Source organism: Phasianus colchicus, chromosome 2, assembly GCF_987193195.1.
Source record: "Phasianus colchicus chromosome 2, bPhaCol1.hap1.1, whole genome shotgun sequence".
Taxonomy (NCBI): domain Eukaryota; kingdom Metazoa; phylum Chordata; class Aves; order Galliformes; family Phasianidae; genus Phasianus; species Phasianus colchicus.
Window position 1 is genome coordinate 51,813,392 of NC_143437.1, and position 23,119 is coordinate 51,836,510.

At 37.8% G+C, this 23,119-nt stretch overlaps 3 protein-coding genes across 19 annotated transcripts in view; 2 read left to right on the plus strand and 1 right to left on the minus strand.

Moving 5' to 3' along the window:
* TMEM181 (transmembrane protein 181) overlaps positions 1 to 16,026 on the plus strand; it is a 31,678-nt gene extending 15,652 nt beyond the window's left edge. For all 5 annotated transcript variants that reach the window (XM_031611532.2, XM_090135684.1, XM_031611518.2 and 2 more), the window contains exons 4-17: positions 672 to 762; positions 1,322 to 1,440; positions 2,055 to 2,174; positions 4,064 to 4,144; positions 5,088 to 5,187; positions 5,869 to 5,999; positions 6,561 to 6,652; positions 8,076 to 8,133; positions 8,757 to 8,859; positions 8,960 to 9,011; positions 9,643 to 9,725; positions 10,219 to 10,308; positions 11,295 to 11,361; positions 12,313 to 16,026. In XM_031611532.2, the coding sequence (XP_031467392.1) occupies positions 672 to 762; positions 1,322 to 1,440; positions 2,055 to 2,174; positions 4,064 to 4,144; positions 5,088 to 5,187; positions 5,869 to 5,999; positions 6,561 to 6,652; positions 8,076 to 8,133; positions 8,757 to 8,859; positions 8,960 to 9,011; positions 9,643 to 9,725; positions 10,219 to 10,308; positions 11,295 to 11,361; positions 12,313 to 12,391 (1,266 nt within the window). In that variant the 3' untranslated portion in view covers positions 12,392 to 16,026. The remainder of the gene's footprint in view (positions 1 to 671; positions 763 to 1,321; positions 1,441 to 2,054; positions 2,175 to 4,063; positions 4,145 to 5,087; positions 5,188 to 5,868; positions 6,000 to 6,560; positions 6,653 to 8,075; positions 8,134 to 8,756; positions 8,860 to 8,959; positions 9,012 to 9,642; positions 9,726 to 10,218; positions 10,309 to 11,294; positions 11,362 to 12,312) is intronic.
* Positions 16,027 to 16,694: 668 nt separating this feature from the next.
* On the minus strand, positions 16,695 to 20,504 carry DYNLT1 (dynein light chain Tctex-type 1). The gene is made up of 5 exons (XM_031611546.2): positions 20,266 to 20,504; positions 18,956 to 18,997; positions 17,701 to 17,824; positions 17,433 to 17,510; positions 16,695 to 17,112 (listed from the first exon to the last, which is right to left on the minus strand). The coding sequence occupies exons 1-5, from the start codon at positions 20,290 to 20,292 to the stop codon at positions 17,042 to 17,044; spliced, it is 342 nt and encodes a 113-aa protein (XP_031467406.1). The 5' UTR covers positions 20,293 to 20,504; the 3' UTR covers positions 16,695 to 17,041.
* A 153-nt stretch (positions 20,505 to 20,657) lies between these two features.
* The window catches only part of SYTL3 (synaptotagmin like 3), a 32,725-nt gene continuing 30,263 nt past the window's right edge, over positions 20,658 to 23,119 (plus strand). For 4 of the 13 annotated variants that reach the window (XM_090135679.1, XM_090135673.1, XM_090135676.1 and 1 more), the window contains exon 1: positions 21,896 to 22,599. The gene's annotated coding sequence lies outside the window, so the exon portion shown is untranslated. The other 9 variants (XM_090135678.1, XM_090135680.1, XM_090135677.1 and 6 more) reach the window with 8 other exon arrangements.

The window sequence follows — 23,119 nt, forward strand, 5'->3', positions numbered from 1 at the left end:
TATGAAGTTGCTAACAAAATAATAATAGTAATAAAAAATTAAGTATAGTTTTGTTAAATGCCCTGACGCTTCTGGAGGTGTTTTTTTTTTTTTTTTTTTTGGTCAGTAGGTCTGTTACACACATTTAAATTGGTACTGTAATGAGTGGACTTAAAAACAAACAAACAAACTTAATTGATATTAAAAATGCCTTTACTGAATTAGATTTTCTCTGTTAATGTTATCTTCTATGCTTTTGAATGTGGGATTTCTAGAAAACCAGTGGAAAAATAGTTGTGGTTTACATACTTAGGTTTAAACTGTTTTAATTCTGTAGCAGATGGGCTGGGGTCACAAGTCTAACTGGACTGGTAAAGTGCTAGAAATTATGATTTTTTTTTTTTTTAAGACTGAATCTGTCATATTGGAACTGTTTTTATTGCTGCTGCTTTTATGTGCTTTAAGTAGTCAGTGCATTTCAGTGCTGTGCAAAATAAGGGTGCTGCTTTAGCTGCTTCATTGGAACGTGAATATGTGGGGTGCTTATACTGTCCATGCAATAGCACATATTAAATCTGTTCCTGAAAAATATTGTTCCTAATGTACCTTTCATTGTTATGACTGCAAATGTATTGTGTAATATAATGACTGATGCTAACCTTGGTGGGGTTTTTGTTGTGTTTTTTTAACAGCTGAAGCCTTTTAATTTAAGTTCGCCACCACTGTCTACTTATAACCAGCAGCTGTGGCTGACCTGTGTAGTCGAGTTGGATCAGCATGATGGTGAGAGTCTTACCTAGAGTTTAGGAGACTGCTGTAGCAACCTAATTTTGTGTATTCTTTTGTTGCATACACAATTCTGTTTCTTTGTGGCTGTGCTTGGGGGGTTTTTCCTCTGACACAATCTCTCCATCTCTACCACTTGCCCTCAGTAAAGGGATGGATTGAGCTCATCTTGAGAATTGGATGCAACAGGTGCACGGGATAGGCTGGGAGTTGTTCTACACACTGCTGTTTTCATAGAAATTTGTCTGTTTGGGGAGAAATTAGGTGTGTAAGTTGTAATATTGCTAATTGTGCAGTGAAGTTTCCCTGTACATACAAGAGAAATACTGTAATCAGGAATTCTTAACATGTTAGGATTCAGTACAGGGATTGTATGACTTAATGGCAAAATGTATAAATGAAGGGGGATTTTTGCTCATTTGTTTTGAAATTAATATAATTGAACATTACTCCAGTAGAGTATAACCAAGTACTTTTGGATATCATCTCCATTTTAACCTTTGAGATTTTACTTCTGCATGCAGCAATAGCTTAACATTTTCTCTCCCAATTACAGTATCACTCAAAAAGAATGTTACTATGACAGTCAAAGTGCTTGGAGTGGTGAAGGATGGAAGCACACCCTATGTTAATAATCAAGTTCACAACCGGACACGGTTGCTCAGTTGTGCACAGGTATGTGTCTGCTCCAAGGAAATGCTGTTGCAGTACTTTAAATATATTTGTGTGCATGCTCCATTACATGGCTAGTTTGTTTCTTTCTGTGGCTTGTATCTACTACCTCAAAAAGACCCCTTTTTTTTTTTGTTGGAGCTTTCTGCCAGCAAAGTACTGTGTACCGATTTAAACAGATTAACAGTACTGTGGGAAGGAACATTTGAATAGAAAAACATTTGAATAGAAAAATATTGAGCTCTCGAGGAGAGAAAAATTCTTGTCCAGCAGCTGGCAGAGCATTTGATTGAAAGCTAGCTTGTGTGCTTGAAGGGGAAAAAAAAAAATCTTTCCACAGAAGAAGTTTTTGAGTTTCTAGTGAAACTTTAACTAAAAGTTTTGAGTTTAAAGATGTCTTGAACAGTTTATCCAGAATGAAATCCTTGAGGAAGAGAACAGCTGAAGTTATTTTAGGAAAAGTGTATAGCATAAATCAAGTTTGTTTGTTGATAAGATGTGTAATAATCATCATCTGTATCTACCTACTCAGAAACGAGCTATCTATCCTATATTACCAGTGAATTTTGTACAATAAATTGAAGGTTTTTAAATATTGCTTTTCCCTGTGTTCACAGAAATGCAGTGAAATCATTGTTGCTCACCTTGGCTACCTGAATTACACTCAGTACAACATATTTGTTAGTTTTGAAGATCTAAATAAGTTAACATATGCCATACAGAATATTACTTTCACAGTAAGTATAAAGTTTTATTCTAGCAAAAGAGATCTCTGGAGAAGTCTGCTTTAATTGTAATAAAAATTTACTTCATTTTTGAACGTGAAATATAAAGATGCATTGTAATAAAGCTTTCTGTCACTGCTGGTTTCAGAGTTACAGTATTTGTGTTATTAGTGTTCTGGAGCAATATTTATCTTTATAGTGAAAGCATTTTTTTTTCAGAACTTCTATTGCTGATTTCAGGGACGGATAATTTTAGTGTAATTCCTAGGAGGTATTTAATGGTAGACAAGCTGGACTAGAATATCCAGTTTTCTGCATTTTCACATAGAGATCTTGCCTTTCTAAAGCGTGCTATCTTTGTTAGCCTTTCCAGGAGGTGTCTGAATTACCAGGATTTTTCTAGACTCTACAAAAGTGCTGGCCTGAAAGATCTGAGAGACAAAGGCAAATGGAAAAAATTGTTTGATTCTGCTTGTGAGGAAGAGGAAATTGTTGGTTTTTTTCTAAGTAAAATAAGCAGGCAGTCCCTAGCAAAATGAACTGGGCAAGTTACAGTACTAAAGGTTGTTTATAAAACAGTTTAAAAAAAAAGTGTTGAATCACTCCAAAAGGAAGTTTAGAAACATTTACATTCGGAGAAGCTGGAACTAAACTGAACTTATAATACTATTTATTATGTTGTATTCTGCCTGTATATAACATTATGTATGTCAGAGCAGGCAGAAAAAAAAAGTTTACTGTAAAGCAAAAGTGATTTATATATACTAAATAAGCTTCCCGAATCTTCATATTTGATGTATTCTAATTTATAAAGTGCATTATTAAAAATAAGTTGTTGGAGAAGAAAAAGAAAAAAACAGTGTTTGCATAGTTGTGGATTTCAGGCAGGGTGAGGTGTTGGGGCATTTATAGTTCTATGGCTTATCATCTTGCTTTGCAGGCTTTCCTTCATGCAAACGACCAAAAACCCAATCCAGAGGATCTGCTTTCCCATAGCAAGTGGACACACCAATTCATTTTGTTAGTACAGTGGCTTGTGGTGTTTTCAGTTGAAATAATAGATTCTCTTGTAGATGAGGATCCTTGACATAAAACTTTCATTCTACGTTTGCACTTAAAGACAAGAGAGAGGTTTATGGGTAGATTTAATCCATTGAAAGGTAAAGCTTCTGTCAGATGAGCAGAGCATACGTGCATGCATTTCAGAAGTAGCTTCTGAAGAGAAGCAGGCCAGATAGGAGAGAATTTCTCAACAGAGTTCATGCAAAATGATATGTTATAATGAATTTCTGCCCATATAATAATTAGAGGACTAAGGCAGCTTTTGTTCCTTAACCTTCAAAAAACTTCTTTGTGTCTGGTTAGCTCGTTTATTCTTCTTGTTTCAGAAGTGAGACTCAAGAGAACAAGCTTTAAGAAAACAAACTCGTTACAGAAAGCACAACTGTACCTTATCAATGTTTTCATAATCAGTTTATGTATTTGACCTTGGTGATAAAGAAGAACACAGATCTTAGTCAATTACTGAAGTTCAAATTTTGAACATGAGAGAGATCAAAAAGGATGCTCCTTGTTGATTTCTAAGAAATACTTTGGTGTGTGACAGCACAGTGAGTGTGTTACAAAGTGGCAGGGTAAAGGAGAAGCAAAGAGATTAGTCTGCTTTGGTTGTCTTTTCATTGGCAAGTTGTTTTTCTTTTTTCCCTTCTAAAACAAGCTTTACCTTGGAAGAAAATGTGTGTGAATGTATCTTCGTATTTCCATAGTGACATGGGGGAATTTGGTTATACCTTCAAATTTTGAAAAGCTGGAAAACACCTTCTGCAAAAGGTGTTAATTATTGATGTTGCGTGACCCCTCTAAAAACATTGTTGAGCTGTTTTTCTTCTGTTTTCTTGTAGTGGAAGACATACAATCCAACATTTTCACAAGTGGAAATCTGGTTCCGTTTCGTCTTTGTAGTTCTCACCTTTATGGTCACTGTAAGATTTTTGCTTCAGTGTTTTTGGGTAATGCTGCACTGTAGTGCTTTATTTAGTAACTTAGCCCCAGGCTGTCGAATTCAGAAATTATTGAAGGGGTGTTAATAAAGTTTCTAAAATACTGATTTACTTGCTGCTTCTATGTAGTTACAAGTGGCATTGTGGGACATTGAGAATAAATGGGAGAAGCTTGTATTTTTTACACTGATTTTTGAATTTAGGAGAGATGTTTTCTTCAAACAAAAAACTTCTGATTAGTTCCTAGAAAAAGAAGATGGTTTTTTCAGTGGGCTCAGAATAGGATGCCCAGACAGTCTTTGTTCTCTGTCTTTAAAAATAAGTAAAACTCAATTGAATATGACCTTGATCAACTTTAGAGTCATCGCTGTCTTGACTGGGAAGGTGGACCAGATGACTTGCACATATCCCTGACAACCTAAATTACTCTGTGATTTAGATTATCTATCACTTCACAGTTATGCCCCTGGAGCAGAAATGTCTGGGGGGAAAGTCAAACAGTAGAACATTAAAAAAAAGATAAATTCTTAAAGTAAGATTTAAAAATACTTAGCTACTTTCATAGCATTTCTTTCACGTATGTGATGTCACTCATTGATGACTGTGAATGTTGTACAGGATCTAGATATGTATTTTTTTAATAAGTGACTTTAAGTGGAAGTTGTTTGTAGTGTGTGACCAGTAACTAGGAAGTGTTTTTTTTTTCCCCACACATCTGTTAGTGCAATACTAGCTAGCTTCCTTTTCAGTTTGAGTCATTTGTGATGAGGTAAGCCAGCAAAGTTATTGCTAAAGGAGGAAAAGATGTGATTCCTGTTTCACTGTGTTATCAGTGTCAAAGACCTTGCAAAGTAGTGTTTGCAATGTGCTGTACATTGCTATGTAGATTATTTTTTCCTTCTAAATTTTTTTTGTATGTTTTTAGTGTCTGTTTGCACATTCTCTACGAAAATTCTCCATGAGAGACTGGGGTATTGAACAGAAATGGATGTCTATCCTTCTTCCTCTCCTCCTGCTTTACAACGGTACTGGGTTTTTCTATAAACCATCTTTTTTTAAAAAAAAAAAAAGAAAAAGAAAGAGAAAATGCTCAGGTTTGGCCTTGAACTTGCAAGTAGTTGTCTATAAGGCTTCAGAAAACTAATTTATAAAAAAAACAACCCTTCTAAAACATGTGAAATTTAAGATTATAATCAATAGGTAGGCTTTGTTCTTTTCCCTCAACTCCATTTAAAATTGACTGCAGTAGGATTGCAATCATGCTGACCCTTTCACATAGATGTATTTCTGTATTTACCTGATAAGCCTTACTTCTGTATTTTTCATATACTCATGCTGTATTTAAAAACAGAAGCTGTGTTTAGTCTTGTAAATGACATCAATTTCAAACACTTTCTAGCAGTACTGAAAGAATGTTTGTCTTTCAGGTATTCTGTGGTTCATCACCTAGAAAAGTGGTTTAGCAGAAGGTCTGTTAAAACACAAAGTCTTTCAGAAATGTTGGCGACTACATATTTGTGTAGTTTTACAGTCAATTGCAGCTGAAAGCATCATTTTCTTTGCAAATATTTTAAGATAGAACAAACTCCAGTTTCATTTACTGATGTAATTTTAAATCTTTTTCTTTCTTCTCAAGATGAACTCAACTTATTTTTACTAAAAGACTGTTCTTTCCCCCTCTCCCCTTAACTTTTCTTTTGTTACAGACCCATTTTTCCCCCTTTCTTTTCTGGTGAACAGTTGGTTTCCTGGAATGCTGGATGACCTATTCCAATCACTGTTTCTGTGTGCGCTGTTATTGTTCTGGCTTTGTGTCTACCATGGTATAAGAGTACAGGTAGGGGTGCAACCATATCTAGTATGCTTACTGAGAAGACAGTACTTGTTTATTCAGTTATTTTTTAATTGTTTGTCACCTTTTGAGATAAGTGACATTTTAAAGTACAATGTAAGAAACAGAATTAAAATGTTTTGTGGTAAAGTAGAATGCATTGAGACTGTCTCCATTTATCTCATTTAGGTATGCTCAGAGCTTTGGAATGATGGTACTGTTGTTATTGCTTGAAGGGTTTTGTTGTTGTTTATGATCGTTGTTCATTTTTAAAACCACTTTATAATATTGCATAAAGGAAATGTGAATTCTGGGGCAGATTCCTATCATTTCAGTATCGGTGAAATATGTGGGATCTCTTCTGTATCAACTTTAATGCAAATGATACAATTTTTTATCTTCTTTTGTATTCTGAAATCAGCTGTACAAGTTAAAAAACATTGAAGGTGATTTTTCTTAATCTAATTCATCAAATAAAAGAAAGGAAAGGTTATTTTATTCTGCCAGGATGGATTCAAATCTCAAATGTGGGTTCACTCCTTGACCATGCTATTGTTGTATCAACAGGGAGAAAGGAAGTGCTTAACCTTCTATCTGCCCAAATTCCTTATTGTTGGACTGTTGTGGCTTGCCTCTGTTACATTAGGCGTATGGCAAACGTAAGTAACTTAAAATGTAATGCAAAAGTTATGAACTGAAATTGCTCTGGAGTGTGAAGATTGTTTATAATTCTGTCTTCTTCCTCTTTGTGCCATAGAAATGAAGTTGAAATTATATTTTGTTTTGCAAAGTGTGACTGATTTGAAAACAGAATTCTTCATGGACAACTTAGTAGTACATAATTTTATAAATTAGAGTAAGAACTAGAAGTCAGTATGTGAGTATGTTAGGGTTCCCTCCAACACACTCTTCCTATTAGCTTTTTCAGTATTTGAAGCATCAGTTTCCCTGTTACCACAGTTTAACAAAGCTGTTCAACCTGCCCAATTGGTATTAACAGATCTTAGCCAAGCTATGCTTCCCAAGACTGAGTTAATGAATTCAGAGTTTTTCCTCTTTCTCACTGTTTCAGTCACTTACATAAAGGTGTCAATATTCCACACAGAAAACTTTGTCGGTTTTGACACGTTTTTAAATCTCTTAAGCATTTTACTCTCAATTGCTTGTCTATCACTTTATTTCTCAGTATATATTTCTTGCCATTGCACGTTTTTGAAAGTGGTGCAATTGCAGGGAATGTTGGTTTTAATGTTTTATCAGCAGAATTTGTATGAAGTAAAGGTTTAAACAGCTGTTATTTCTTGAGTATCATTCTTATCACCAAAGTAAATCCTGAAGGCCTGTAGGAATTTACAAAATTACACATTTTCTAAAAAGATAAAAATAGAATAAAAGAATCATCCAGGTTGGAAAAGACTCATAAGATCATGAAGTCCAACTGTCAACCTGAACTACGCTGTCCCGCTACCAAACCCTATGTGCTACATCTGCATATCTCATAATTGCCTCTGGAAATGGGGACTCCACCATTTCCTAGGTAACCAATTGTAGTGTTTTACCACCTTTTCCTTGAATAAATTCTTCCTGATGTCTGATTAAACCTCTACTGGTGCATCTTGAAGCCGTTGCCTCACCTCCTATCATTTGTTACCTGAGGAAAGATCCCAACACCCTCCTTGCTGCAACCTCTTTCAGGCCATTGTAGAGAGCGGTGAGGTCCCCCTCATGCAGACTAAACAATCCAAATTCTCTCAGCTACTCCTCATAAGTCTTGTTTCCTAGTCACTTCACCTGCTCAGTAGTTCTTCTGTGTGCACAAGTAGGGAGACAGGACATGCTGGCTACTGAAATCATCCATATTCCTTGAAAAATGGGATTTAGAAAGGAAAAGGATGTCATGTAAATTGTCATTGAAATCACTGGCATTGCACCAATTTCTACAGCCAAGATCTTTAGTTCTAATCTTTGAGTAGTAACTTTAAACACTTTCTTTGTTAGTAGATTTCCTGGTCTGTGTATTGTTTTTGACCTTGTATTTTGTAGTGTTTTACGTACCAATTTTTCATTTTGATTTTTTTCTAGTGTTAATGAAGTACATGATCCTACATATCAATACAGAGTTGACACAGGTAATTTCCAGGTAAGTCAGAAATATTTCTTTGTTCAATTGTCGAATGTAGTTAGGCAACACGATGAAGGGCATTTGCTCTCAGATTTCCATTGAAATCTAACAGTTTAGAAAATTGCTGGCCTGCTGATCTTACCTACTCGGACTACTAGGGTACTTTCCATTTTGCTTCAGATCACATGTAGGCTATATTGAACTCCAACCCAATGAGAACAATAAATTGTCTTGCAATAATCTTGGGTGTCTGGAGATTTGACACTACATGTTTTGTCAGGGACTCATGACTGTGGGAATCAAAAGATGATTTTTTTTTAAGCTTCTTAAGTCAGTTTTGCATATCTTGACTCTTGCCAAGGTCCTCTGTACTAGAAAATTTACAACTTCCTTACTGAAGAGGAAGATACAATTTATATGGTTTCCTGTGTAATTCTCAGGAAATATGTTTGTTTAAAAAAAAAAAAAAGACTACCTTGACATATGCCATCCTCATTTTGTACTTCCTTTCATGAGTGTACTTTCCCTGAATAAATGCACCATTATCTACTGTGCTTTAGAAATTGACAATTTCTGTTGCAGGGTACAACTGAAGAAAGCAGTAATAGACCAAATTTTCTTAATTAATATTCTTTTTATAGGGAATGAAAATCTTCTTCCTTGTGGTGGCAACCACATATATTCTCTACCTTCTGTTCCTGATAGTGAGAGCATGTTCAGAACTCCGTAACATGCCTTATGTTGGTAAGTTGTTTTTTTTTTTTTGGTTCTTCTCTAAGCAGACTGTCTTCTCCTAGATGTAGGTGTAAATTCTCTAATAATAATTTTTCTCGATCTTTATCAGATCTCAGGTTGAAATTCTTGACTGCATTAACCTTCGTAGTGCTCGTCATTAGGTAAGGCTTTTCAGAGAACATTTCACAATACTCAAACTTCTGTATACTTAAAGCCTTGAAAGAAAAGGTTATATTTTTTTGATAATATTTTACCTCAGTAAAAATAAGAGGTGTGGGTTTTTTTATGATCGCTTTGGTAATCAATTCATAATTTTCTTAAGGTTTTTGTAGACAGTTTTGTATTTCCATTACTGCCACAATACCCTGGAAGACTTAGTGGGAGATATATTTTGTATTGCTGAGTGGTTCACACTGTACTGTTGATTTCTTTTTGGAATTTTGTAAGCTGTGTTCTGTAAAGCAGAAATTAAAAATTACTTTTACATTATTGTTTATATCTGTTGCCCACTCCAAGCAGTTATTTCAAATTGCTGCTGGCTTTTGGATTGTCTTTAGTGGGTGAAGTATGACAAAAATAGATTGTTTTTTTTCCCTTTATTAAATTGACTGCTGAATTTAAATCACAAAATAATCATTATTAATTTAGAAATATGAAAACAAAATGTGTCATCAAATAAATGGCATTTTAGCATAATTACTTTTTAATATACTACTCTATCAAGCTTGCACTTAAATTTTGCATTTGAAAGACTCATTATACCTGTATGACGTTACTTTTTTTTCCCCACAGCATTGTCATACTCTATCTACGCTTTGGAGCACAAGTTCTACAGGACAACTTTGTGGCTGAGCTGTCAACTCATTATCAGAATTATATCCTTGCGTTGTGATGTTGCTCAACTGAGAATATTAATCTGGTTTTCTTAAAGATCTGGAAGTACTTAAAGATGATTTACCTAAGGACTGAGTAATTTGGCTTTTAGGTGGGCTTTTGAAACCCTGATCAAAATTGATAGAGCATCATGTCATTATTTTCTAATAGCTGTTTGTAAAGATTATGAGCTGAGACAGTTTCAGTCTAATTTCTTTATATCAAATAAACCACAGCTATATTTGATACTCTTCAAAAGGAGTGAAAGCCCAGGCCATCAGCAATTTGTCTGCAGTTAGAACTTTACAGCTTGAGTATACTAGTTGTCAATTAATCTTAAAAAAAAAAAAAAGGCAATTGTTCATCCATTCATGTTCTCAAACTTTATTGTGGCAAACATTCTTTCTGTTGGAGCAGCTTACGTATGTTTTGAATCTTGTTTCCAAAGTTTGTGTGAACGGAGCTATATTGAGAAAAATCCTTGACGCTTTCTACCAGCAGAATTCTTATCATTTTATGGTTTATTGAACTTCTATCTCTACACGTTAGCCTTCGTGTACTCCCCCTCAAAGAACGCACTATATGGTAAGCAATTCATAGAATCATAGAATGGCCTGGGTTGAAAAGGATCACAGTGATCATCTAGTTTCAACCCCCCTGTTATGTGCAGGGTCACCAACCACCAGACCAGGCTGCCCAGAGCCACATCCAGCCTGGCCTTGAATGCCTCCAGGAATGGGGCATCGACAGCCTCCTTGGGCAACCTGTTCCGGTGCATCACCACCTCCTGTGTGAAAATCTTCCTCCTAATATCTAACCTAAACCTCCCCTGCCTCGGTTTAAAAACATTCCCCCTTGTCCTATTGCTATCTGCCCTCCTGTTTATATGCTCCCTTCAAATATTGGAAGGCCAGTGAGGTCTCCCCGAAGCCTTCTTATCTCCAAGCTAAACAATTCCAGTTTTCTCAACCTTTCCATATAATTTAAAACAGCAGCTATCAGCAACAGGTAGTACAGAAATGATGGTTTTAAAGCAAGAAAGAGCGATTTGTCATAAATAGCCAGTAGAAAGTATGTACCTTCCTTCTGTCTCACAATGAAGTTACAAGCCCTTCCTTCATCTATTACAAGGATGGAAAAGAGCCAGCTAGTTGTTAATTTACAACTTTGGTTTGCTACATTTATAACTTAGAACAAACAAGGTCATAAATTCTATGCTTTTTAAAAAAGTATGAATATTTGAATAACCAGAATGGTAATGTGTGACTTAACTATTTGTAAATAAAAACAATATGGCATGAAACTGAACAAGGGAGGCTTGTACAACATGGGGAATATATATCTGAAAATATGAGGAAGACATTGTCATTTCTCAAAATTTTAAGAACACCATGATGTTGTGGTCTGAAGGGTGGAGAATTCAAAGGAAAGAATTCTCGGATATAGTTTTGTGAAGTTGTTTTCATGATTGCCTTGTAAGTTTTGGGTCTGTTTCTTCAGTGTTGGAGTAAAATTGCAGCTGTGTTTCTAAACTTAATGTGCTAGATTAACCCTTATTTGTATTTTTCCAGAATCACAGTTGAAAGACAATCCTGCTTTTTCTATGCTGAATGATTCAGATGATGATGTGATTTATGGGTAAGATTATAAAATACGTATGGTGCTTTTAGTGTGTTTTTCTAATATTCTTTTCCATCTTAATTAAATAACTGTAACTGAGGACTTCACAGATTATTAGTGAAAGTAGACTGCCTGTGTAACAGAAGCAGCTTACACTGAAATAGAAATAAAATGAGAATGTGTGTTATTTTGATTATTTTGGCTTTCTTTTCTTTTTGGTTTCCCAAAGGAATTGCAAAGGCTCTGATACAGATGGGTAAGTTAGTATTTAGGATAGGTCATGGAATGAAGGCAGCAAGGTATGTGAATGGAAAGGAATTCCTTTCAAGTTGGGAAAGATTGGAGGAATCGGGTGGAGTCAGCTAGGGGCAACTGATGCAGAAATGCTGCTGAGAGGGATAATGGTCCATTTAAAGCGTCCATCACCTATCAAAATAGCAGTAACCAAATGTAGCAAAATTTCCAGGACTGGAAATAGTAGTGGATGAAAACTTATCCAGGTCAGGCTTTCCTGTGCTAGTAGATGCTGAACAAACTGTTCTGCCCTTATCTGCCCTTGTTGTTTTCACCTTTTAAGCAGAGGCACCGAAGGGCTGACCAGTGGGAGTAGCTTAATACTGCAGTAACCTGAACAAGCCTGCTAGAGTAGCTGCGTGCACTGTTCTGAAGTGGCTTGCCTTCATTTAGTTAAATGAATAGTGGTCTAGCAGTAGTGCCAGCTTGCACACATACCAATCCTTGTCAGTAGTGGTTTGCAGCTACTGCAGTAATTTTTATTGTATATCAGTCTCTGGAGAGAAGTCCTATGTATTTTTCATAACCCCAGAAGGAAGCAAAAGAAATACAAAAATACAAACTTCTTACTCAAGTAACAATTTGATGCCTCATTTTATTTTAGAATTTCTCTATTTTAGACTTACTAACTGATCATCACATTCAAAAGTTAAAAAAAAAATACCTGTTTCACAGGAGCGACTATGAAGAAATGCCACTTCAGAATGGCCAAGCTATTAGAGCTAAGTTTAAAGAGGAATCGGACAGTGACTGATGGAGTGATTTTGATATAGACAGACTTGTTCAGCTGGAATTAAAGCAATTTTGAAGTTTTCCTAGATGGACCACTTCCTTGGCTTACTTACAGTCTGCTGTCATCTGAACATGGAATTCCAGGAAGGACATTCTGCTGCTTTCTGTTTACAAAGGTAAAGCTGAAAAGAAAAGAATGCTTGAAAAGGTTGTGGTGGGAACTCAAGGAAACCAAAATTTATATGCGTCTTATAAAATGCCTGTTGGCAGGATGTCTCTGGACTAATGTTTAAGTCTATGTCCATTTCGAGGTGTAACAGATTATGTACAGATCTTAAAATTGCTTCTTTGCTGCTTGGTGGTTTGTCATTGTTCCCCTCCCCTTAGGATTATGTAGAACATAGCATCTTAAACCTCTTGCATCTTTGCTAGTTCCTTTTCTGTTGTTCACTGCTGTATGAAGTGCCTCTTTTCCCTTTCATTTTTCTACCTTAGTCATTTAGACTGGAGGCAGGGATAGATGTGCTTTAAGGTTCTTTCTTCTTCCATTGTTTTTAATGCTATTTCTTGGAAATGCAGAAAAACAAAAGCTTCCCATTCCTCCTTCTAAGAGGTTGTATGGACTTCAAACTGTTGTTTTAACTCCACATAAATGGATTTACCAGATACATCATAAGTGTGGGATATGTGCAAGTAGGTTCTAGTGAGCAGAAATGGGCTGTGGTCCAAAGGTATTTGTATGATACAGGTTTCATAACATGCATTACCACTCCCAGCAAAACTGTTTGTTGTGTTGTTTTTTTCAACAGCGCTTTAAATAGAAAATATTTAGGCAGCAATAAACCTCAGAAGGAAATCAGAACTTTTTTGTGCGTGTATTCTGGAGGAGATTGTTACACTTAAAAGAATACAGTATAAAGTTCCACAGAGAAGTATAACTTCGTATTTCCAACCATTTCATCTTTAGATGCTTTTTCTACATCAGACTTCTTCATGAAGTTGTATTTATTGGCAGTTAATATGCTTTCTGGGAACAATTACGGGTGCTCATGCCTTGAAGTTGCTTAACAGCTTTTGAGCACGTTCTGTGCATAGCTCAACTTCTCTGTCATACCACAGTTGCCAGCAGTACTGCTTGAAATTTTCACCCATACATTTTATGATTCTGTATTCCAGTCTGTGCTGGAACAGAGTTATATGGGAATGCAGTATTCCTCATACAGTGGTGCTGCTTCTCTTTTTAAAAGCTCTTTTTCTTCCATGCTACCGCTCAGCTCTATATTTATCTGGATGCTATTTGTTTCCAACTACTTCTGAATTTTCAAGGACTTGACCAGTCTCTTATTTTTAAGAAATAGATTCATGACTGTAATGTACTTTTGTAACATTTCTCTGCCCTGCTGCTGTAGAAAAGATATATTAGGCAGAAAATGGTGCTGGCTTACACTAGTAAATCATGCTTATGACAGACTTAGTCTAAGCAGAGCAGTGCAATGAAGTCGTACTAAACTTACTGAATCTGGGGGATGTAGATTTATTCTGCATTTGTGCAGCTGGTTTAGGCTATTGCAGCACAATAACCTCCCTGTAGCTGTTCAAGAGCATTAAGGGGAGACTTCACAAAGTAGCAGTTTACTTACAGATGATCAAAGGAACTGCTTCACGTGGTTGCAAACCTGTTGTCATAAAAAATAGTTCAGATTTGAATCTGCACTCTGTTAGAGACACTCTGTTGTTAGTGTGGTAAGATTTTGTGTGTCTTTAAATTTTTGAGGATATTTGGAATTTACAGCTTTGTGTACCAAGTTATTGTTTGTTAGAAGCCAAAGCACTATTGTATGGCTAAAGCAAGGAAACAAAGTGAAGGGGGGCTGGGAAGAAGGGGAGGGAGAGATTTTAATTTTGTTAATTGGTGTCCATTTAGAAGAATGTACAGGGAAACATTACAGAGGTGGTGGGTTTTTAGTGAACTCTAGGAAACCATACTTCCAGCATTTTCTCTTAGACCTTTTTAACAAGTATAGGGGGTGTTGTTTTTAACCTAAAAGAGATGCGCCCAATCTCATTTTTATTATTCCCTATGTGATTTTCTTGGGGCTTACAGTTGTTCGAATTTGCACAGTTAGACTCCAAAGCCAACTAGACATTTGTTGTGTACCCCAGACCTCTTTCACTTGCACTGGAGTGAGTAAAGGAATTAGGTTTTCAGAAATTCAGATCCTTATCTGTTCAGATCTCTTTAACTGTCATATTGTTTAATTCTGAGTTGTTCTGAATTGATAAAATACTTGATTTGACAAATTTACAAAGTGTACAGTCTGAGCTGGTTGTTATAGTCATACCTGAATTACGGTGTCGTGCTTTGGAATTTCATTGCCTAAAAATATTTTAAATCTAGTTTGGAAAATGTCATATTTTTTTTCAAAGCTGTTCTCAGCCCATTTTACTTGCCACTGTGTAACTTAACTTTTCCACATGACTACATTTGAAATGAAAATAGGAAAGCTCAGATAGGGAAATAGGTGCTTCAAGTTAAGTGTCCCACTAAGAAATAATTTCTTTAGAGATTGTCTAAGCAGTGTTTGCCTTACAAAATAGTTCAGAGGGTAATAGTAAGCTTGACTGAAGAACTGTGATAGCAAATACTGTTCATAGTGAAAAAGTGAAGCAGATCTGCTAGCAAGATATTTCAACTTCACTCTCCTTCTCAGAGATAGCATTTGAGGAATATTACAATCTGGATTGCAAACAGCTTGGGAGTAGGTGGCATAAATTCATCACCGAGTAATGTAATGTAATCTAAGGATAAAACAAGAGATCTGGGTAAGAAGCCACGTCAGGCTTTCTTTTTGTTAAAAATACTTCAATATTTCATGCCCTACTGGAGCTTGGAAAACAAAGAGTTACCACAGATGTAGCACTGCTGCTCTCCAGGAGCTGCTTTGCTAGTAAGTAACTGCAAGACTTCCATGTCTCTTGTGATCAAGATGGGACTTTCAGGGAATCTATTATAGTTGAGTATTAACCCATTCACAGCAGCTGTTTTCTGAAGTGTGTGCTTTAAATAGAGTTGGTGTTAGGAGTGGTTGGAAACTTTCCTGGGCCTGGCAAAGAATAAGTAGCATAAGGCTCAACATGAGTAAGAAATCCAGGAGACCTATGGAATTAATATTGTTTAAAAAAAATAAAATGAAGGATGTTTCCAGCTAGAAAAGTCTTTATCTCTGAACCAAAAGACAACTTGGTATTCAGTCACTTAGTTTTCACCCACTTCCTTTTGCATATGCCAGTAAGAAACTTTGCATTACTGTAAATTTTTTTAGAGGTTTGTAAATATGTAAAATGAAGCCAAAATATGGAGTATTTGTGTACCAAAATGGTATAAAATGTGTAAGATAAATGCTCTGTTTAATAAGAAGCTGTAAATTAAATGCTGCTTTGACAAAGCGTGCATGGGGACATGTTAAATATTGTGTTCAGAGGTTGTATTAAGGACAGCAAATTATCTGTTATGTTGGAAAGCTTCATTCTAGTCTTGAGTACAAACCAAAAAATACCACTTCAAGCAAAAGTTGAGTATTGAGTTTCTTGGAAGACTTCATGTGCATAATCATTGTTAAATATGTTCATAATAAAGTTTTATATCTTTATGTTGTACCTTTGGTTTTATTTTCCTTCTATTGCATGATTACCTACCCTTTTCACTTCTTGTGTATTTTGTGTATATTTAAACTTGGTTACTTGGATTGGAGCCAGGAGGTTGTGTTTGCACACATTAACGAGGGAATTTTGGTGGGTTGTTTGCAGACAGCCTGAGTTGACAGATCCTGAAACATTCCATACAGCCTCCTAACCATAAGGAAATGCATATCTCTCACACTTTCATAATTAGACAACTGTCTTGTGAACACTTCATAAATAAGACAGCGTGTTAACCAGCAGCATTATAGTTGATAGTATATCAGAACTCAGTGTCTTTTTGATCAGAAAAATAAAACTTTGTATGCTTAAGACTTAGCGTACTAAATGCATCAGTGAGCGACCTCTTACATACGGCTTGCTAAGCACTTCTAGAATGCAAAAAACTTGCCTTTTTTAACTGAAGGCATTTTTTTCTGTTACTCTTCTGTGCATTAAGTGCAGTATAAGGAGATTAAACAGGTCCCAAAAAAATGCAACCAAGTTACTTTCCCATAGATGTTTCATTTTGAAATATGTTTAAGTGAGTTGTCTGATACATATTTAAACTATACTGAAGCAAGGTAACAGAAGTGAAACTCTTAGAAATTCCAACAGGCTTAACTTTAAACAAGCCACGCTACTGGTTATGAATTTCAATAATTTAATGCTAACCAAGAGTACAAAGTATGAAAGTTGGTGTCTTATTTAATTTGGTTTTAAAAAAGAAATCTAGAGAACGTTTATGCTGCAGCAGATTCAGTACTAGCACCTTGAAGAGAAGTTCTTGAAGTTTTAAGACAGCGTGGTAACACTGGTACAATAGTAAAAATACAAACACAAACCATGTAACAGCATGTTTTCACATTTGAAAAGAGTTACAGAAAAAGTATTCATTAAAACTGGAAGTTGTTCAGTGCATTCACAGTTTGAGCAGAGATGGAATCAAGTGCCAGAGTAGAAGAGAACTGAAGTACAACTGATTCCAAGGCAATCATATTGCGAGTCCAAAGGCACTGACAATACAGTACATGGTCTTGTTCTCCCATCTCACGGTGCAGGTTCCTACAAATACAAGACAAAGCTTTCAGAGACAGAACAAGGTTACAGTGACTTAATATTAAAATACATGCTTCTATGTGCATGTTTATTCATTGTTTAAGAACCTTACGAATGACGCTTTCGCAACAGCTAAGCATCCCATGTTACCATTTATTAGTCACAATCACAGCAATGTGGAAAAAATACAAAACCATGCTACTACTCCAAAACTACAGCACTCAGAAAACTAAAATAAATAAATAAATAAAAATCTACGTTGCTTAGTTTCAGGAGGATTAGTATTAAAGTTGCAAGCTGAATCATCCGGCAGCATTGCTCCTTACCATCACTGGAGTTGTCCCAGAAGCAAGAGCTTGCTGTATGTAGCCCAGCGCCATTCTTCTGCATAATCACACAGGTCACTGTTTGTCAGTAAAAAAGCTTTTATTAATGTATTGCTATTACTGATATTTAGCTACACTTATGCTCATTATAGCACATGTATATACACACACACACATAAAACAGACATGCTTCCAGCTAAACTGTGTTTAGTTAAATTTCAGTGTGTCGCTGTACCAGCTTTATCAGAAAAAAGAAAGTTGAGCTCACCAATATACTTGAAAGGTTTCCCCAGCTTGGTGAGCTGGCTTAGAGATTGTTCCACCACACTTGTTGTCCACTGGTTCACCTTGCTGTGCTGGTAGGCGTTGCCACCTATTGCACTTTCTATGGCCTATGGGCAACAAACACAGAAGTTACACTGCTGTCAGTCTAGAAAGATCCCATTAACTCATCTGAATGCAGAACACTGAGGGTGAGACAGCACATGCACAGTAGTCCTGAATACTGTTTGGGATTGTTGGAAGTGTTTTAAAATGCTACAGAACTTGCAATTCAGAGTTTGAAGCACATACAGAAATTGTAGTCGTATATTCCTTCCTCCTCATTTTGTGCTATCTTTATTCTTCATTACTAATTCCTATCCCAATGTCCTGGAGCCTTAGTTATGAAAAGGGTATCACATTTAAACAGTCCTGAAAAAAAAACATATAACAGCAGCTCATACACAGATGTTAATCTGCGGAAATAACGTATGGAGTTTTCAGCAGTCATTTTTGGGAACAAGGACCAAAATCAAAACAAAAGACTCATGTAATTTTTGGTGACTAATAGAGCAGAAGCCGTTAGCCAAGCAATCTGGTTTACTTATGAGGAAAGCTTCTCCTTTAAGACACAAATAAAACTACATTAAAGTTGCACATTTTTCATCACTAAGTTTTTCTGGCAGAAACTGTTCAAGAAGTAACTACAAAAGTACTTCAGATTCAGATGAGACAGGACTGTGTAGCAGAGCATGCCCACCCCACTTACAGACCTGCCTGCTATGCAAGAGGAAGTGGACACAAAAAACAAACCTCTTCTTAGCAACAAGAATTAGTTTCCTAGCAACAAGAATTAGTTCGATCATCTCAAACAAACTTCATTCTGGAGGAAAAGCACCTCAAAAGGACACAGTAACATGTATATGAAGATAATCTATATGAAATGTTGTATGTTAATGAAACATAACATCTGTCTGACAGGTTTTAATGTACAGCATCCACCTAGAAATTCTAATTAGGGATACACTGCAACCAAAAAGAAGTATATAAAATTATTTTCATTATCTTTTGAACTTGTAATACATATCACAACTAAGGCTAGGTATCATTTCCACTTAAACAGTTAAATTAATCCATGATTACCTACGCCTCAATAATAGCCTAACTAATGTGTAATAGAATTCCAGACAACAGATTTCCTTGAATGCTTTTTAGCACGCAACACAGCATACTTTTATACCAAAGTGAGAATATTAGCTTACCTCTTTAATGATGTTACTGACTTCATCAACGACAAAAGATGTCTACAAAAAAAAAAAAAAAAGAGAGAGAACTTTAAATCATCACTGAGCACATTTCTATGTACACAGTTCAAACACTGTTAAGGAAATACACTAGGAGCTTAATTTATGCTTGTCAGGTTTCTTGTGAGCCAGATGCAGAGTCTGGCATAGCTCATCATTACTCAACCTCCACAAACCCAGTCAAGGGAACATTCTTAGCAAAGTAATCAAAAGTAAAAGGTGAACTAACACTGACATTGGGTTAAAGCTCCCAAATTTTAATTTGAAAACATCATAAAGTAACACATACAGCATATCTGTCCATATATAAGCCTGTTTTACAGTAAGCATTAATGTCTGTGGCTCACAGAACAGGCTGCAGACAGCCTCAGTGTGCAGACACGGCTTACAGTTGAATGAAACCGACATCTTCAGAGCACTGGTGCAGACCAAGCATCGACTCACAGCTCAAGGAGGAGCTGTTGTGACAGTTTCAGCCAGCAATATGAAGAAAGATGCCGTTTGGAAACCAAAAGGGAAATCTACTCTTTGAAAAGGTGGATAACTGCAGGACAAGGGGAAATGGTTTTAAGTTGAGAGAGGAAAGATTTAGGTTAGATGTCAGGGGGAAATTCTTTACAGAGAGAGCGGTGAGGTAATGGAACAGGCTGCCCAGAGAGTTGTGGATGTCCCGTCCCTGGAGGTGTTCAAGGCCAGATTGGATGGGGCCCTGGGCAGCCTGGTCTAGTATTAAATGGGGAGGTTGGTGGCCCTGCATGTGGCAGGGGGGTTGGAGATTCATGATCCTTGAGCTCCCTTCCAACCCTGGCCATTCTGTCTGTGTTCCCCACCCTCTTCAGCCCTCTCTCAAGCTCCAGGAGGTAGAGATAAAACGAGTGGCATTCGAGCATCTCCAGAGATGGGGCAGCCCCACCTGCGCAGACAGCAACCAGGACAAAGCCGCGCCAATCCGACACACCTCCATCCCTACAGCTGCTTTGCTATTGTCTGACACAGTCACAGCGGACTTGCCCAAGAACAATGCAGCGAGTCGTCACGCTCAAACACCGGCCCTCAGCAGAGCAGCACAGCAGGCGCTGCACACAGGCAGGACCCCGCTCCCACCCTCCGCTGCCCGGCACGCAGCCTCCGCCGGCATCGCCCGGCCCCAGGGGCTCCCAGCGGCCCGGGGCGCTCCGAGGGGTGAACGCGAGACCTTCCGCCGACCCGCAGCCTCCTGAAAGAAGACGCTGGAGCGACCCCGACGCCACCCTACCCCCTGACGTTACCTCCTCCCCCGCCTGGAAGTCGTCCATCGTCCCGCCGCAGCCCCTCACGCCGTAACAACCCTCTCGGCACCGCCCCGCTCTCCACCACGCGCCTCGCACTGCGCATGCGCGGCCGCTTCCCGCTTGCCCTCGCTACGTTAGTCAGCTCTGCGCCTGCGCGTCTGGCGCCAGTCCGCGCTCGGGAGCAGCGCAGGCGGGCGTCCCCCAGATCGTACGGCCGGTACTGCGCCTGCGCGCTACGCTGGCTTGCGCGGCGCGTGCTGTGCGTCTCGGGCGCGTAGCAACGGGGAGCGCTGCGTCAGCTGCAGCTACCGGCTGGTTGGGTTCTGCGCCCCCCGGGTGGCGCGGTTTCTATAGCGACCGCACGAGGTCTGGGCGGGGAGATTGCTGTGGTGTTCGTGCCCATAGCGGGCGGTTGGCGTTCAAGTCTGATCCGAGAGATCGTTTAGAATGACTCATAGAATCATAGAATGGCCTGGGTTGAAAAGGACCACAATGATCACGTAGTTTCAACCTCCCTGCTATGTTCAGGGTCACCAACCACCAGACCAGGCTGCCCAGAGCCACATCCAGCCTGGCTTTGAATGCCTCCAGGGATGGGGCATCCACAACCTCCTTGGGCAACCTGTTCCAGTGCGTCACCACCCTAAAAGTCCTGACCTGACAAAGGCATTCAGAACCCTGGTTTTAGAAACAAAGCTTAAAAAGAAGACCTGATGTGTTGTATATGTTCAGGAACTGGGAGAAAAAAAAACAAAACACAGAAACAAACAAACAACAGAAAAAAAAAACACAACACAAACAGGGAAGACTTAAGGAATCGGTATATTCTGATGTTTTTAAGCCCTGTGCACGCAGGTTAGGAGTTGTAGTCTTGAGGCCCTGAGGGCACAGGTGGGTTTCAGCTGCACTGATTGCCGCAGCCGTGCCCTCTGCTGCAGGCTTGTCTCTGGGGTGTGCCTCAGTTCTGTACCCCAAACCTATGTCAGACCCCATCTCCTGCTGCTTCTGACCAGCATCTCAGGATGAACCCAACCTCCTCCTCTCAGCCAGCAGAGATCCAGCAGCTGGGATAACGAAGCATGAAAGAGATTTCTAGGGTGGGTTGCAAAATTCTCCTCAGTGGAAATCTCCAAGAGCGATTTAGATAATTATTTTTGCCCTGCTCTGGTAGGTGTATTGATGTTGGCCTCAGGTGTAGCTTCATGGCTTTGTTCCTCCAGCCTGGCTTAATGAGCCTCCTACTGATGGTAGTTACACTCCGTGGTTTATTTTATTTAGTAAAAGTTTTGCTCAAAACAAAGGCTCAGATTATCCGTGCGTTCTTTGTTTGGCTTAGCTCTGTGCCTTACTAGCTGTTGCTGTCTCTTGAGCAATACAGTTGAACATGATTAGGCTCAATGAGCACAGGTGGAAATACTTGAACCTACCAAATTTTAAGGAGTTTACAAGATTGCAGGTGGATTCATTTTGCCACAGGAGTAGAATTGCAGTGCTTGATTTAATTTTAACTAAAACCAGTATTTCTTCTAACACCCAGAATGCTAAGTAGGGTTTCTATTGTCTATGTATGTTTTATCTGCTAGAGTCAATTTATAAGAAAGGGCTTTCCAGGTAAATTTCCAGACTTCTAAATCAATTAGATTCAATTTGAAATTTCATTGCTTCTGCTTGTTTCTGTAATAGAGTGAACTGAGATATCTAATCCAAATAGAACTCTACCTGTTAGCTCAAATCAGGTTTGTTTATTGTAGGCAGACTGATTTTCTGGTTTTACTAGATCTGTAAAAATGGATTGTTTTGATCTGTCTGCTTTTCTCTGTATGCTTCTATTAATTGCTTTGCCATTCAGGGCTGAATATTGTGTTTTGAAGGAAGAGCTGCCTATGATACGAGCCGTGTTTTCTGTGTGAGTTCTGGGGACATTGAGGTTAGTAGTATTTTCACATTTATGGTATCAGATGAAGAAATTACGTGGAACTCAGAACTACTTCTCTTCCTGCGTGTGGCTTGGACACCAAGTCTATTTTGCTGTTATCAGTCAGCTTTTGTGTTCTGTTGTGCAAGTCTCTTTTTTGATGTTAGGAAGATGACTAACTTCTCTTTGATTGATTGTTGCTGGTGACAAAACCAGAGACTGCAAAAACTGTTACAACGCTGGAACTCTTTGATTGCTTCTGTTTTGAGAATGCTCTTCTGTACGTGCTGTGGTCTAATTTTGGTGGAAGGCAACTACTGATTTTCTTTCAGGGAAGATAAGTAAATAGCAGGAGTACTAGTCATCTCTTAAAGCATTTTGCTTCTGTACATCTTCCTTTGATGGCTGTTGAAAAGGTAAGGACAGTTTTTTTTGTTTTTTTTTAAACTGTTCTATATGGCACTACACAAAGGAATGTGTTTTTACTTACTGACATAGCATTGTTTTGACTGTAAAGGCTTTGTGGGAAGGCCACGATTGCAACTTAAAGTACCATCTTTTTACATTAGCTGTTGAGGTGGGATTATTAAAATCACAAGACATAGGTCTGATAATACATATGTATTGTATGCACACTTACAGGTTAATATATTAATATAAGGATGTGAAAATTGAATTGTTGTACGGTTATATGAAATAACACTTTTAATGTTCTTGATTAAGAATAAATGTATGGTATCTATAAAACGTGAAACAGCTGTATGTTCCAGTAACTTTTGTGATGATAATCTTTATTCTGAAACTCTTCAAACTGTGTCTTAGCTACTGGTGTAAGATGCCTACCTTTTGGGTTAATTAACAAAATTATCCAACTATTTCAGGTCAGTGAAGGCTCTAGCTTAAGAAGATCACTTCAACTGTACTTATTTAGGTATC